Below are 17,359 nucleotides of genomic sequence, written 5' to 3'. Positions count from 1 at the left end.
GTGACACTCTCATCAGTTAACGTCTGTAAACAAATCGTCATCTCCAAATTTGAGAGAAGCTTACAAGGCAAAAACTTAGTGCCTCTAGTTAAAGATTTGTATACTGAGATAATTGGCAGCCGGTGAAGAGGACGAAGAGGACTCAGTGGTGTAACATAGAGCTATTGGTGGCTTGATGGTGTGACAGATGGGGAAAGCTTCTTTAAATTATGGAGCTTTTACATTGATGTTTTCAGGAAATGTCAACATCCTGATTATATTTTCATTCATGTTGTCTCTATTTCCCATTCATTGCTTTTGTTTGTCATAATCACTTGTTGCCTCTTGCTTGTAACTGTACAATCTACTGTCATTTGTATATAATGCAGCACACCTGGTTCCTGACTGACTACCTAAACATCACCACAGTACAAAATGCAGTGCTAGTATTTACTAAATATTACAAATTAGATATGGAAATTACTGCCATTACAATTATGACTAGCTCATGAAGAAGTAAGTTAGTAAAAAAGCATGTGAATACCGTGCAGTAGCTGCAAATGTTTATACAAGTTCAATTAAGTTTCAAATTAAGAGTTATTCCATTTTCCCAGGCCAGCTCTGAAACAATCCCTCTGTAAAATCTGTGGAACAGCCTTGATCAAGAATAGGAAAATACACTACATTAAAAATGTTCTTTCTAACAGATGCATAAATGTGTTCTGTTCTGTTAACTTTTGCAGTTTTGTTTCTCTACTTTTCCAGGAAACAGCTCTTGGACTCTACAACAAGGATTTCCTGTTTAAACCTAATAATTTGTCAGACAGATAGACCGCTAAAGTTTCTCTGTAGCTTCTCAGCTGAGTGCAGAGCTGGCACACCTAGACCTTGTACCTTCTTCCCTGCAGCCCTGGCCTAGGAAATTTTTATGGTGAGGCAGGGGAGAGGCCAAAATTTCTTTTCACAGCTGTCCTATAGGCCTTTGACAGCCGTAAGCCAACTGGCACAAATTATAGTAGGTCCCGGCCTTTCTGCAGTCTGACTTTCAGGCAGACTTTGGAAGCCAAATCCGGGTGCTCATTCCCAGCCTCTTCTTTCTCCTCTAATGGAGGGGAAGTGGGACACCCTTTCTGGTACTCAGATTAGCACTCTCATCCCTTGCTGCTCACAACTGCCCCAGCCTGATAGGAAAGTAGGTAATGAAACACCCAGAATTGTGCTCCCTTCTCCTCTCTTCTTTGCAGTTTTGCTAGGTAGCTGCAATGGAAAAGGAACAGCAATTTCTGAAGCAGCTCCCCTCACATCACAGCTCTGCCTGGGGCTGTCTGAGAAGCAGTGTCCTTTCCCTCTTCTATCTCAGCACATGGGTCAAAGAACACATTTTCAGTTCACAGGCAAATACAAACTTCTGTGTTTATACAGTCACCTTTGAGAGGCATAGTGAAAAATTTCAAGGGCCGTGAGCTGTGCCTAGACCACAGATAGAAATGTTTTTTTTTTTTTGTCTTTTTTCCTGCCGGGGAGATTTTGACATTGTTGGGAGTTTTGGGAGCAGAGCCTATCCCTGTCTATGACTCACAGATCTGATTTGCCTCCAGAACAGCAAGGCAGAGGCCAAAGACCCATCGTTGGGATCTGTGGACCAGCCCGCTGCGAGGAGGGAAAATTTTCAGGTAACAGAAATGTTTTCTTGCTCTTATGCTACATTTAAATGTAAATATAGGATTGCTATTAAATCGTAAAAATGAATTTAAAGCATACTTCCATAAGAAAAATGCTAAATGTAATGCTAAATATTTATGGTTCTATGAACTAGAATTAAATCCATGGGTGCACCAGCTGTTTATTGCTTTTTAAGTGTTTTATGGTATGTCAATATTAGAAATATATTCTATTTATACTGTATCCAGAAAACAAGCAAACAAACAAAAACAGGATGGAAGCTCTGTATAAGGATTATAGGCCTCAAAAGCTTATTGTTATAATATCAAAAAAAGACAGACAAGCCAATATAGGTGCTCAGACTGGAGACAGCTCCATGTAATAACAGCTAGCATGTGTTTAGAAGTATTTGTTTACCTCTGCTTCTTTATGTCAAAATCAATTGTAATTAAACAGGAATGCAACCTTGTAAGTAGTACTTTATCTGATTGTTCTCATCAGAAGTGTCATATAGCCCTAGTGTTTAGGACATGTCAAAGAAGCCTGATATTTTCCTCCTTTAATAAATACCTACTTATAGTCTTTTCATTTTTTTAGTAAAGGCAATTGTCTGCCTCGTATCATAAATAAGACACTGTTTCGTATCAGTTCTGGGAGGTTTTCTGATCATATTACAAGAATTACTCACTATAGTTCTGAAAGAGGGAGTTATTTATATTCTCTTTTGGACATTAGATATAGTTTATTGTCCATCTGTTTATACATATGCACACAAAATACAGGCCTTTCATCTCTATTCTAAGATACTAAAATATATGAGACTTATGTTATTTTATTGGTTTGAAGCAAATACTGTTTTATCACATAATGTGTTTGTGGTTTAGACTAGGGATATATATACTGCAAATAATTTTGTAACTTGTTTCATTATTGAATGGAAGTATTTTCAATAATGAATATGAATTCACAAAATCAAGGGTCAAATGAGTCTCCTAGGGAAGTCAGTGTGAAGTCCACGCAGGCGTTCAAAGGCAGATCTTTTTCTTTGTAATGTGAGACAAGGGACAGAAAAAACATGAATTACTGTTCACTGTGTAATACAGTGAAGAACAGAGCGAGGGTGGAGAGTATCAGGAGTCTAGAACTGTATGCTTCAAAAAGAAGAGAATATACATTTTGGGCTTGGTCCTGCAGTGTAATTTTCGTTTGGAGCTGTTAGTTACTGAGCCATTGCGGTGAGCTATCTCTGCCAATTACTGATTATTGTTTAGTTTCCATATCTATAGAAAAGAAGTGACCAAAAAAAAAAAAGTCTATTAGATTGAGGTGTTAATGCAGTAGCAAAAACTACTGATGAAAGAGAAGAAAAAGGAGTAAATGAGTAAGTAAGATATATGAAAGTAAGATATATGAAGTTAAGTAAGACATATGAAAGAACCACTAGGTTCGCCTGGGACAATAAAACATAACAAAGGCTTTTGACGTTTTAAAATATTCAGTGTTATTTATTTAATCATAGTTTTATTTAGCCTTCATCCATGAACACATAGTAGTACAAAACTACTTTTTTAATATGTATTCTAAGTAAAAATTTCTCTGGAAAGAATGCACTTGAACAATCACTTACCAGGTCAGACCTTATAAATTATGATGGACCAAACTTTGTCTTCTTTGCTCAAGTGCAAAGAAGTTTAGGGGGGGATTATGATTATGTTTTTGATATTCAAAATCTGATTTCACCTATATATGAGCTTGAACATTCCTTATTAAATTACATACAGTACTTTGGTACAGACTACAGTGATTTTCATATTATAAACTTAGGTTATGAAATATTTCTTGAAAGTGTTTATATGCTGAGGTTTCATGTACATGGGTTGTTTACTTTTAATCTGCTTTTCAGCTTTTTGTGTGTGTGTGGATCCAATTAAAGTGAAAAATATTGTACTTATGAAGCCAGTTATGCTATACTGAGTCACTGTTAAAAAGAAAAACAAAAATCATGTATTTCTTCTTTGTTATCATTATGCAAATGTCTTATAATTAATGACTCAAACTATGATATCTCAGCTTTAGCCATTGAAAGGAGCCTGCTATCTAAAATATTAATGAATTAACTTTATAGTGCGCTATAGTTAGGGTGAAATCAGTATCTTTATTTAGCTTTCTTCAAAATATTTATGAGGAAAGGGTAGGAAATAAAAATAAAAGGTTTTTGTTTTTGTTTTTGTTTTGTTTTTTTACTTTAAGCTTGCTAGAGAAGGCAAATGTTAAATATAACTTCTCTGGTAAAGTAGAATAAAATATATAAGGTATGTCATATGTTGCACTAAAATATGTACCTTACTTTGCAATTTATATGTTGCCAACATAAGTTTATTTCTATACTATCTTAAATTTCTCTTCAGTATAAATTTTCTGTATAGGTGGCTATTGTTTCCAGATAGCTTGTTTCCTTTTCTTTCTGTGGCTGATAATTTAGCAGTTCTATTTTAGTGTATGTTCTCGCTGAAGTGCATAAAGCACTTCTGACTGTTTACCCTTAAAGCTCCAGAGAGTTAGGAAAACCTCCAGGCTGCTTCTGTTTACTGTACACTTTTGGACTGTCAAGGGTTTATTTTCAACAGGAGGGAGAGAAGTGTAGAGATAAAGACCAATGGTGCATATCACTCTACCAGCACATCTTGATGTACAGCACTGTGTATGAGCTATTTATATATTTATATATGTACGCACACGCGCACATATATATTTACCTTTTAATTGATTCTATTTTCTCATAAATACTAATTCTGCTGTTGGTGGTCATAGTTCACTTCGTGTTTATAGTTTCTGCTGCTACTACCAAAGCTTCTGTTTGATTTTCTTCACTGTCTGCTAGCTGTAGCACTCAAAATTACAGGCTAATGGTGAGACGAGCAGTTTATAATATATGATAATCAGTACTTGAAATCTGTTTCCTATGATATGACATAAAAGAGTGAAATAAAAAAATTCAGATTTTCAAAACTAGAGTGCCAAATCTCATGCAATGCAGGTGTTTTCACTTCAAGGTCATCTTGTATTTGTTTCCTCACAAAACTATCTTCTCCTTTTTTGGCTTCATATTTAATTCAGTCACTTGTAGGATGCCCAAGGAGCAGAAATGGAAAGTTAGTCAATACTGTGAGTATGAATGCAAGTATAAAAACTGCTTTAGCAAATGCAGGAAATGAGAAGGGGAAGGGAGATATGGCATGCAATATATATAATATATGATGTATATCTCTTTTACTTAAAGGGATTGCCAGCAAACTTTGTGTTTTTATTGGCAGTAATGAATAATTTAAACATTACATACACACCCGGTATATGTGTATGCACATGCATAAAAGCGGAGAATTTCAAATTTTAAAACATGATTTTGTTACAAAATTAACCTAATTGGTTTTGAAAATCTCAAAGCATAGTTTTTGGCACAGTACTGAGTACCCAGTGAAATCTCTAGTTAACATTCTACTTAGTATTTTCAGCAGCTGAGAACTTTTTGATCTTTTCCTTTCATCTAAAGTTTGGCCATTTTGATCTCAGTTCTGGGAATAATTTTATATATATATAATTTATTTATTTATTTATTTAATTTATTTATTTATTTATTTAAATAGATATGGCTCTGCCAATTTTTAGAATAAAAGATAGTGGAAAAAAATCCTATTAACTACATTATACAGTTGCATATTTTATATTTATAAGTACATATTTAATGTAGTTTGAAAATAATATATAAATACAGGAATATTTATTTAATGCATTTTTAGATAATCTGACACAGAAGTAGTACTTGAAAGGTAGGAAGAACTTCCCTTTTTCAGATTTTCTTTTAGTAGTTTAAGGGAAATAGGCTGTCGTGTACTGAAATCTTCTAGAAGATGTTCTACTGATGCTTTCCCAGTACACTCTGAGCCCTTGACACATTAAATATGGTTAGAAAGTTTACAGGAAGTACCACTTTTTTTCTGTGAGAAGTATAGGAGCAAAAAGGCTTTGGTGGAATAATTGAAGTGGAGAAAGCAGCAGAGAGAAGTCTTGGTCCACTGATTCTGCAGTTCAGAGTGTTTTATGGAAGCTAACAAATGCAGGATTTTACAGAGCTGTTACTTTTGCCTTTTGTTTAAAAAGAAGGGGCCAAAATTATATGCATAAATTGATATGGAAGGATTGCTAAGTTTGCAAAATTAAACAGTTAGTTGGGAAACAGATTAATTGTTTAGGGAATTGAAGTACCAGAAAACTTTTGCTCTGCAATATCATGCATTCTCCGTGTAATGTAACAGGAAAACAATTTTAGAAATGTGTTAGAGAAAATTCTAAACAAGACAACTATTATTTCTTGTTACTATACAGGTCCACTTTCAAAGCTAGATGCTGAGGTTATTACAAATTCACTCTGTAGGATTAAGAGGAAGAGAAAAAGAGTGAAATTAATAATAAGCACTGGTAAAATCTGAGGTTCTAGAGTTCCCATTGAAAGGGCTTGGTTGTGGGTTGGGTTTTGATTTTTTTTTGTTTGTTTATTTATTCATTTTATTATCATGTTCATTTATTTTAGGTTTTTTTTTTTTTTCTGTATAATAAAAATTAATCAAAGCCAGGCTAGTATTAACTGTTGCCCATCCCGTGCTAAAACTGTGAACCTTCCTCTCCAATGTTCTTGTCCTCTTTCCTTTTTAAAACTGTAAAATCTATTCCTTAAACTCTTCCGCATTCTGCCACTGTGTTATCCTCTCAGAATTTGGGATATCTTTTACTCCTTACTTTTTACTATGATTACTCCATTTGATGCTGTACAATAAAAACAGCACACAGCTTATTTTTATTGGAGGTCTTCTACAAATTTCACCTTTACTTAATTTATCTTTCTGTTACATTCTGAAAAATCACTCTATGTTCTCCTCTTCCTGTAGCAGAGTACCTGATTCTGTCCTGTTTTCTTTCTTTTTTTCCTTATCTTATAACAATCTTAGATTTTCAACTCTTCAAAGCAGGGAGCATATATAGTGAATAACACTTCTTCACAGGACTGTGTGAATAATCATTAACAAATATCAGATCTAAGTAAATGTTCTCGTCCTGACTTAACCTGTCATTGTGACATAACACAATTTTGGTTAAATTTAACTCACATTTTATTCATATGACTTTTTAGAAATGTGAATAGTCTAAACTATTTACACTATTTAATTCTGATAGATGAACATTACTGTTTCTTCTGTGTCAGGTTTCTATAACTTAACTTTATAGAAAGTTAAGTTTTAAACTTAACTTTAAAATCTTGTGTTTTTAATAGATGCTAAAAGATTTCTGTTTGTGTATCATTCATCCTTACATATAAATTGATATCCATACTTTTTTGACCAGGTGAAATTCTATGCATTTTAAACAAACTAAATACCTCAAATAGAATGAAGATTTAAATCCCATCTTTCCATTTGTGTGTTGAAATACTTAATTTTTAAAGATCAGCAGATAGGTAACCCAAACCTAGAGATGATAAAAGGGTTTATTCTATCTATATTGACTGGACAGCACTAAGAAGATAAAGGAGAAAGAGAAGGTAACTTGCATCAGATTTGAGTATTTCTAAAACACAGATTGATGGGATCCAGCTTCCTGATATCAAGTTAGAATCATGTATACAATTATAAAACAAGGAATAGCAGTCCAAATATATTGTATGAGTGTAAAATGGCAGATAAACTAAGGTTTTCCAAACAGAATTTTCTTTATGTCTTTGAACTGAATTACAGGACAGGAATTATTGAAATTTATATGCTAAAAATGTAGTGAATAAAAAAAATCTGATCTAACTATATCCTTTGAAAGAAATAAGAGTAAGAAATGCTATCTATTATCAGTTCAAATAGTATGTTACGGTTTGTCATTCTTCCAAATTGTGTGTATTGAGCAAATCCATTTTCACTTACTTGCACCAAAACAAAAAAGGGGAAAACTGATTACATGATCCATACTCATGTCTAATAAAATTGCAATATGCACTTTTTGACAAGCTTATATTTAATGCATACTGATGGAAAATTCTAGTTCTCTATTCTCAGCAGGAAAAATAGGCTTTTTAAGAAAATCTTTTTATTTTGTGGCTGTCACACAACATAACAATTACAAACGAAATGGAGGTGACAAAAAGGAAAACTCAGCTTGCTGATTTTTATGGAGTGTTTATACTTCCAGAAAGGCAGTCATTGCTGAGTTATTTGATTTGAAAAATTAATCCTGATAATGCCTTTTGAGTTCCTTAAGTACTGTTCACTATTTTCTAGGATGAGTTGTACAGAACAAAGCCTAACAGATTTCTACAGCAGATTAGTTTACAGATGAAGTTCAGTTCCACTGAGAATGAATCTCTCATGTCCCCTTTTCACTTCCTTTGGGCTGTGTGAATGCTTTAATACCTAGAGAATAGAGTTAAATAAAGCTATTGTCTCAACTAGTTGGTTTATGCAGTCCTCCTGAAATATTTTAATTACAGCCTCCCTTTTTCTCCATAATTAAGAAAGCAGATGTCAAGTAAGCCCACCACAGGTTGGTCATAGACTCTCCATTAGATGAAAGAAATCCACTTATAATTGGAGTTTTTCTTTTTCTCCTTTGTTTTACAGAACAAGAAGAATGTGTTAACTGCACAGATGAATGCAGAGTGCTTGGTCATTCTGACAGGTGTTGGATGCCACAGTTCCCTGCAGCCAGCCAGGCTGAGAATGCAGATTATCGCACAAATCTCTTTGTACCCACAGTTGAAGCTAATGTTGAGACTGAGACTTATGAAACTGTGAATCCCACCGGGAAAAAGACATTTTGTACATTTGGGAAAGACAAGAGAGAGCACACTATTCTCATTGCCAATGTTAAACCTTACTTAAAAGCCAAACGTGCCCTGAGTCCTCTGCTTCAGGAGGTTCCCTCAGCATCGAGCAGCCCAACCAAGACGTGCATTGAGCCTTGCACCTCAACAAAAGGACCACTGGATGGTTGTGAAGTGAAATCAGGAGCCTTGGCTGAACCGAGCAGCCAGTACTTGCCAACTGACAGTCAGTATCTATCGCCTAGTAAACAGTCAAAAGACGCTCCTCCGTTCATTGCATCAGATCAGATGGCTAGGGCCTTTGCCGATGTACATTCCCGAGTGAGCCGAGACTCGAGTGAGATGGACTCTGTTCTGGAGCAGTTAGACCGTTCAACCCGGGATCTAGGCAGGGAGTCGGTGGATGCCGAGGAAGTTGTGAGAGAAATCGACAAGCTCTTACAGGACTGTCGGGGAAGCGACCCTGTGGCCGTGAGAAAGTGAGGGGGAAAATAAGGACAGGCTGGCAGTTACGTTCCTCTTCTGCTGATTAAAAAACAAAATAAAATAAAAATCCCCTGTTTATAACAGATTTACAGGAGTGAAGGAAGACCAATGCTGCTTTAAGGCTTTTAGTGAACATCTGAAGTGCCCACAAGTTCTTTTCACTGCTCTTTCTTTTTGACAGATAACACTGGTTTCATTTTGACCAAACTTTCATTAGGACAGAGTGAAGTACATTAAGAACTGAAAGAAGGAAGGAAAGATGGTGCCATTTTGACAATCTGATAGGAAGGTGTGAGAAAGGTGGAATGGAAATACGTGTGATACTTTAAGACTGTCCTCAATAGCTGATGCTGACTTTACTGTTTACGTATAAACCCCAAGAAAAACAGGGTTGAATAATTCTGATCTGTGGTGGATTTCCAGCAGTCACCACAGGCTTCTACTGAAAGTCCTAAAAAAGAGTTCTTGTAGTAGTCCAAGTGACACCAAACATTAGCATTCATTTGTGGTAAACATTTATGTACAAAGTTATCTGACACAGAAATGAAAAAAAAAAAAGAAGAAGAAGAAGAAAACAAAAAACCCATTCCAGATCATTATTCAGCAAAACATATCCTGATCATTAGTAAAGCACCTCATATCATATTAAGGTTAAATGTAAAATGATAATAGTCCATTTTGTCCTGCACACACATAAGCTAATTCACTTGATAAAAAGAGAAAAAGATTTTAATAGCTATTTAGCATTTTAGTGTCCAACAAAACTTTAGTTAGCAGTAAGTTTTAAACAAACCTGAAGTGAAGTAAAAGTTTGAGAAAAATAGTTACCTTTGAGGGTAATACACAAAATAAATTAACATTATTAACACTTTTTTATTCATTTGTGGACACTAAAATAGCTCAGGAAAGTGAAAATGTCTTAGACATCCACACAAAATACATGATCATTTAAATGTGCAAATGTAAGAAGATTCAGTGTGTTTACATCAAATGACATATTTTTATTGATTTATTGCAGATTCAGTGCATATGAGCCAAATTGTTGAGTGTATAAGAGCTATATTGTGTATTTTATTAAATTAATATATAGTTGTGTTGCAAAAATATTTGGGCTTATATTGTAAATGGCAAGTGTTGCCTCGGTAGCTGTCGAACTCTATGAGTTTTGTTTTTTCCTGCTTCCTTTTCCCCATGGATTGTGGGAAGCAGCGCCTCAGAGCAAAGTCTCTTGTTTAATGTATGGTCTACGAAGTACTGCAGTACATAATCTGTTCAAAATGTGCTTGAGTGAGCTGATGGAGCTAACTGAACAGCCTACAAACACATCCATCAGTCATGGTTATGTGCAAATCCTTGTAGAAGCTTTTATCGCAAACCCATGTTTAATAACAACAATTACACTTGAAGCAACACCTGGAACCTCCTTGATATTTTCCAAACACATGCAGCCAGCCTGTGTAATGTAGGAAATTTGGTTGACTTCTTAATTGATACCATCATTTTTAAAGTTTTACTATTAAGTTCGGAGAGCTGAAAAACCTATCTGTGCCAATGTGGCACGAGCAGTATTTTATCTGATTCTTTAGAATGTGCAACTGCTTACTGAAGTTCTAGGAATAGGCTGTACATTTTGGGAGGTTGTTTTGAGTTTTGTTCTCAGTAGTTCTGAAAACTATTTGCAGAACAACTTGGAAGATACTTCTACGTTTTTATTATTTATTCTAAGGGTGTTTCTATTGCATTTGAAATATTCAAAATTACCGTTAGATGAAAGTTAAGAAATAGCAACAGCACTCATCCAAAATGAAAGAAAAGAACAAAAAGCAGCAGAAGAAAAAAATGTTTAGCCCAGCATTTGCCCCTTGTATACTCCAGATACTCTGTTGGACGTACCGCTACGACACTTTGTTTAAAAACAGTGTCCGGGTTATGTTAAATTTAAGCTGTATTATATAAATATATATAAAAGAGGTAAAGAGGTTATTTGATTCAGGTTGGCAATCTCAAGTCCCATAAAGCCATACCTCTCATCAATTCAAGAAAGTAAGTTGACCAACAGCTGGTTTTGATGTTAGGATTTCTGTTAAAGGGTGATCTTAACTAGTCAGTCCTACAATGAATTGTCGTTGGTTGTTGGAGACACCCATTCTGAAAGTTTGCTCTTAGCTCCCACTGTTAAGGAAGTCTACAATTATGTGTGAACAAAGGATCTTGTACATGTTTATCAAGCTACTCTCCATGTTTTGGACAATTTATGTATCTAAAATGTGGTGTTGTCTGTGTTCTACAATATTTTTTTTTCTTTTTAGGCCAGGAGACCCAAAAATGATTTTGCTTGATAGCTTGGTAGCTGGAAATTCCATAGTGGAGAGGATTTCTTATTGTTTGATCAGTCTCTTATACGTATATTTCTGTGGTGCCCATCACTTCAGTGTCTGTGCACCAAGTCGTTAGCTCTGCCAGTGAGATCCATTATTCAGCAAAATCTAAGCCAGTATTTAAATGCAGTCAAGTGATGGAGATTTGTGTATTTTATAAATGATTTTAACACTGAGTAACCAATTGTACAATTCATTGTATGTGTCTGAAGACATAAAACACAACATTCTGAGAAAGGGCTGTGCCAGTGTAAGAGGAATTTACCTTAAGGCTCTCTGTCACTAGTGATTTACTAGCTTTAGCTGTTTAACACATTATCTGTATTTAGTAGTGATTATTTATTTACCACTCTAAGGTGATTCAGAATTCATGACTCACAGCTTTGTAGATGAGTTTAGGAAATCTTGCTCTTATTTAATTTGGTTGATAGCTGCCCTGTGTTGTTGATCTCCGGCGTACGGCTTCCAACAAGGATTTCCCAGCTTATGAAATCTGTTTCACAATTTTGAATTGATACATAAAGAACCAATAAACCAGCAGATATGATTTTTCCTGATTCAGTCAAAATTAGTATGATTGTATGTGAAGTACCATACACAAAAGAAGTAAAATATAGGTTTTTTTTTTTTTTTTTTTACTTCTCAGTATCTTTGCTATCGCCACAGGAGGCAGAGACAGCAACGAACAATGAAGTTTATGAGTTATTTCTTTCATTCCTTATGCACATGTTTTACAAAACTGAAATAAAATATCCACAACATGACTATAAAGAGAATGACTGAGGTAAGGGAAAAGCATATTAAGTAACTAATAAAATTGTACTGTAAACTGTGAGTAGAGAGGAAAGCATTCTACTTTTTTTTTTTTATTAATGACAGCAAATAAATGGGAATTCCTTAAATGATTGGCCAATCAAATCAGGAGCGAAATCAGACTTTTTTTTTATTTCTTTCTTGGCATACTCACCAGGAAAGAGACTATCCTGAATTGTGATTTGCCATGTGAGCATACAGATTTCCCAGTCAAATTTACCCCAAGAAGTCAAGCATTTGCTCACAGTGGAACAAGATACATCGTTCAAACAAGCTTTCAAGCTGTTTGTTGCCTAATGGAAGGGAAATTGCTGAGGTCAAGAAGCAGTCTGACGTCTAGCATAATATACACCTACTCATTATTGTTTAATTACATTTTTTTGACATCAGGCAGTGATTGTTAGTGCATTAATTCAAATGGGAGTTTTGGCTATCAAGATTTGTTGATTTGAGGTGTAACTGAATGAAACCTGATTAAGGTTTTGACTTCTCTGGCCCAGTTGTGCTACAGGTTGGCAATTCACATTTATCAGCCCCTGTCTCCCCGTATGGCTCAAAGTTGCACCAAGTGACTGGTGAATGACACAAAAAAACAAACAAAAGCAGCATACATTGTATGGATTATCTCAACCGCTATTGTTTAATGGCTGTGTTTAATGTGACCTATCTGGAAAATGAGGACTACGAATAAAAAGCAATTACTAATAGTGGTGTTGCCTGCTTTTGCATTCATTAACACAGACGAAATGTGTTAAACACTGCATACCACAGGGAGCCTGATGGTAATTACTTTGGAAAAGCAACTTGTGGCAATGCGGCTGTTACAGCTAGTTATCGGTTTGCCAAAAAAATGACAGTTCCTGCTTCATTTATTAGAAATGTGTAACCGTTTTCTCTCAACAGGAAGGTGGCGAAGAGTTTTCATCAAGCTGGGTAGGTTTATCTTTTAAGCAGCTGATGTGCTGAATCCCTACAGGCTGTTACTTGCTCACAGAAGTATGGAGCTGAATAAAGGATAGTTTGGTTTAGTACACTGGTGTGAGTTCACCAAAAACATTATAAATGAGGGTGTAAGTTCTCAAAGGCTGTCGGCCCAACAAGAAAGATCAAAACACGGCCTGAATGTACAAGTGGAAAAATAATATCCTAAAGGATGTAAAGTTTTTAAAAATGCAGCTTTCTCAGGGTCCTGAGTATTAGACATAAATAATTTCGTTCATGTTGCTGTACACAACGTGACAAAATCCTGGGGAAAAATATGGCTCTCTTATGTCTGATTGTTTGAGGATGTTGTTATAATTTACTACTTCTGTCAGCCCTTTTTTCTTTTTCTTTTTTTTAAGAAATGTTCTGTTTAAGCATCATGATGACTTCTTCAGAGTATGTGGCCCTTTCTATTTGCCGCTGTGTGATGTAACAGTAGCATACCAGACAGTGTAAAGCCTCCACACTGGCCTTTTTTTAACTCATAATTTAAAAAAAAAAATAGTCTTTGTTTTTGACAGTTAAATTCAGTTTTTGATTGTTCAGAATACGGCAGGTATTATGAAGATATGTGCCAGTCCTGCAAGTAGAATTACCGTTTACCCACAGCATGTTTTCTGCAAGTCACTTTGCCAGAAAGAAAATCAGCCTGCATCTAATTAGCTGACTATACTAAACACAGAAAACCCCTATTGTTTGCTTCCCTTCTTCCTGCTATATATATTTGTCTTTCTACAGGCTGAATTCCAAAATTTAGCAAGCCACCGTCTGTGCAGAGTCCTGCCAGAATGTGCCTTATGCTGCTGAAGGCCTCATTGGATATGGGATGTTGCTGTCTTGCTGTCTTCAACTGTGTGTAATTCAGAGCTTGGCTGGCTCCACAGTATATGTAGAACAAGTTATAAACCATCCTGGCTTTTCTTTACCCAGAATACAGAGCCATTGATTTCCCATTTGGAAAGTGGCCAGTCTGTCGAACAGAGATTCTTAGATCGCCTTTAAGCCAACCACATATAACTGCTTCAGGGTGTTCAGTCATGGGACAAAGATCCTATCCTCATCCTTTATTGAGTTTAAGACATGAAAGCAGATGAAATCTTACTTCTTCAGTTAGTTATGTTTCCCTGGAAATGAAATTTCTCCAGTAGAAACAAAGGATGGCTCTCTGCTGCATACATAGCTTGAATTGTGAAAGGTCACCTCGGTATCGGTAGTGCATGTAGAAATGGATCAGGGAGTTAATGATCCATCTTAGATTTTTCTTAGTTGTATATTTCACGGTGCATATGTTATGACTCAGAAAAGAGAGCGCAGTATCTCAGTTTATTTATTGCTGATGATCTCCAGTAATGACTGGCTCACACTTCAAGCTTTGGGGAAGCATTTTTCTGTGGTTGGGATACTGATTCCTTTTTAATTTATCTCTTTCTTTTTTTTTTTTTTTAAATAAATATATGCTAGTCAACTTAGTAGCTTTATTTTTAAAAATGAAAATAACGTTCTGACATGCGCATATTTACTGTAGATTGTTTAGGCTGGAGGTATTACTTTTTATTTGGACAAGACTCTAAAATGTCCATAAACATTCTGTGATTTATCCTTTCAAGGACCAAGACTGTAGACAGGCCTTGAAACATAGATTGTTGGACAATACATTCAGATTGTGACCTCCTCAAATAGAATAATTAAGATTCCATCTCTGAAAATGTTTTCCTTTTAGTGCCTTGAAAGTTATATCTATAGAAATCTTATTAAAGTGCAGCTACTGACCTGCTATCAGAGAACTCGGGGGTTAGTCAGTCAGTTACCCTCAGTCCTTGACATTCAACCTTTTCCAAGTTAAAAATCAGCATTTAAGTTGTATCTGGAAATCAGTTGATTGCTAGTGCAGTTCAGAAAACATATTTGTAATATGTTTGCAAGAAGAAATACTCTTCAACAAATTTGCAATTACATTTTGTAAAGCTGCAATTTTTCTAGTATTTTAGGGGCAATCACATGCAGAACTCTTGTCAGTGGTTTAATTTGAAAGTGATAAAAATGGATTACTAGGCTAGGATCAACATTAAAATGGAAACACCATATCTATCTGACCATCAGAAAATGACATTTATCTATTTCTGTTATAAGTGTCTACAGATTTCCATGCATCTATTTATTTAATCCTTTTACAGCATAGTTCACAGAAGACGTCTTCTGTGATGCCACGTGCTATAATGATTTATGCAAGTACCCCTTTCTGGACAGTCACCACTTCCTCCTTTTCTTACAAATTTACCACTAATTGTGTAAAGTCAAGTCCATTTAAAATATTTTACATTGCAAATTTACCTACACTGTAGCCATGCCAGAGGAGAGAGTCCTCATATCTTCAAAGGTTTTTTCACATTTTATACTATATAATTAATATATATTAATCATAACATTTTTAGGTAATATCTCCATTTCTTTCTTAAAATTCTACTAATTTTAAAATTTGTTCATATTAAAGTTGATAAAATATAACAAAAATTAGGATTTTTATTTTACATTTAAAACATTTTTTACCTTTTGATGAATAAATTTTTTCATTTACTTTTGCAAGTTCACTAGAAAATCCTGTTAACAGCAATATCACACTCAGTAGATGTCAGTTCTAAATCAAGATGTTTCCCTAATAAGTAAACATATAGCTATTTCATCGTTAGTGAAAATTATTTTTTCTTAATGATTTTTTTACTGAAAATATGAGTCATAATAGTTGATACATATATTCTATATAACTGGTATATTCCATATATTCTAAATATAACAATATAACACAGATCATAAATATTTCTTTATCAGTATATGTTTAGGGGCTACCCTAGACCAGGCAACAAGTTGTACTGATTTTGAACACCCTTTGAGTTTCTGTGCTTGAAGTCATATTGGCCATAGGACTGATTTTCTACTGCCTTGTGTCTCATCCTAAATGGAAAACAAAATGAATATAAGCCACTATCCTATATAATTTAATATGGATTTGTACAACATGAAGTGAATACAGTAAATACAATAGAAAATAATACATGTGAAATTATTTTAATAAAGTTATGGTACCATTTTGTTTAAAGAGATTTAGAAGGGAGATTAGCAACTATTAATAAACCTTCCTCTTTGACCACAAGATAAACTTCTTAAAAACATTGAAGTTCAAGGTCTCCAGTAGTAGAAAGCTCCAGAATACAGAATAAAGGGACAGTCCAATTCCTGGTCTCTCTCTCTCTCTGTCTCTCTGTCTCTGTCTCTGTCTCTGTCTCTCTCTCTCTCTCTCTCTCTTTTTTTTTGGAGAAAACTGCAGAGATTGGTAATATGCTTCCATAATAACTTCCGTAGCTCCATGCACCAGTGTCAGTGACCCAAGTTCCCAGGTATGCTACCTACAGTTCCAATGCTACCTTAGCAGAATCTGTTTAGTTGACTTATTTAGGGATGAAATATCATAGAAAGTGGATTTGTTCCATTGGCTTTATATTTCTGTACATCTCAAATGTAAGACATAGAAATCTTTTAAAAGAAAAAGAACATTTTATTTTTTCAGAGAAAAAGTTCTTTTAAAAACAATCTTCAAGTAAAGAAACCAAAAGAACAAAGAAATATATAGGAAAAATAGTAAATATAGCTTTGTTCATGAATACATTTTCCTCCATAGCTCAGCTGAGTAACACTGCTGATGACTGTGAATATACCACCATTGTCTTCTAAATACAACAGATCTAGTAGACTAAAATAGAAGAGAGGAATGGAAGATCAAGAAAGCCAGCTAAAAACACTAGTATGCTAGTAAGTACATCCAATGCTTTAATTTCCAAAGAAATTTGCTTTTTTAAAAGGTTAATTCTCCAACACTTATAAATACACTTCACAGAATTGCTATGACTTAAAACCACTGCAACTGCAAAAGTCATTGGTGTTGGAGGCAGAAAACAACATAGTGGAGGAAAGAGAACAAGGTGTTTCCAGTAGACCAGCAGTCCTTAACACTTCTTTAGTTCAGGTGAAATACCAGGGTCCCAACTTGTTATTGCAACAGTAGGAGAGGTAGGAAAGATTGCAGGACATCTGAATCAAGTGCGCTTGCTTAAAAACTTTCCTGGAGATTTCCAAGTTTAATGTAGGATCAAGAATGTAAAACTGAGACTACTCTGCCTATAACTAGTAATTCCTCTAGTCTAAG

The 17,359-nt window shown here is 34.9% G+C and overlaps 1 protein-coding gene across 4 annotated transcripts in view; it reads left to right on the top strand.

Moving 5' to 3' along the window:
• PCDH17 (protocadherin 17) overlaps positions 1-12,884 on the top strand; it is a 92,984-nt gene extending 80,100 nt beyond the window's left edge. For all 4 annotated transcript variants that reach the window (XM_068929691.1, XM_068929692.1, XM_068929693.1 and 1 more), the window contains 2 exons: positions 1,578-1,652; positions 8,298-12,884. In XM_068929691.1, the coding sequence (XP_068785792.1) occupies positions 1,578-1,652; positions 8,298-8,983 (761 nt within the window). In that variant the 3' untranslated portion in view covers positions 8,984-12,884. The remainder of the gene's footprint in view (positions 1-1,577; positions 1,653-8,297) is intronic.
• Positions 12,885-17,359: the final 4,475 nt, after the last annotated feature.

This window comes from Struthio camelus, chromosome 1 (assembly GCF_040807025.1).
Source record: "Struthio camelus isolate bStrCam1 chromosome 1, bStrCam1.hap1, whole genome shotgun sequence".
Classification (NCBI taxonomy): Eukaryota; Metazoa; Chordata; class Aves; order Struthioniformes; family Struthionidae; genus Struthio; species Struthio camelus.
Note: the sequence above shows the minus strand (reverse complement) of the source record. Positions and strands in the feature narration are given on the sequence as shown.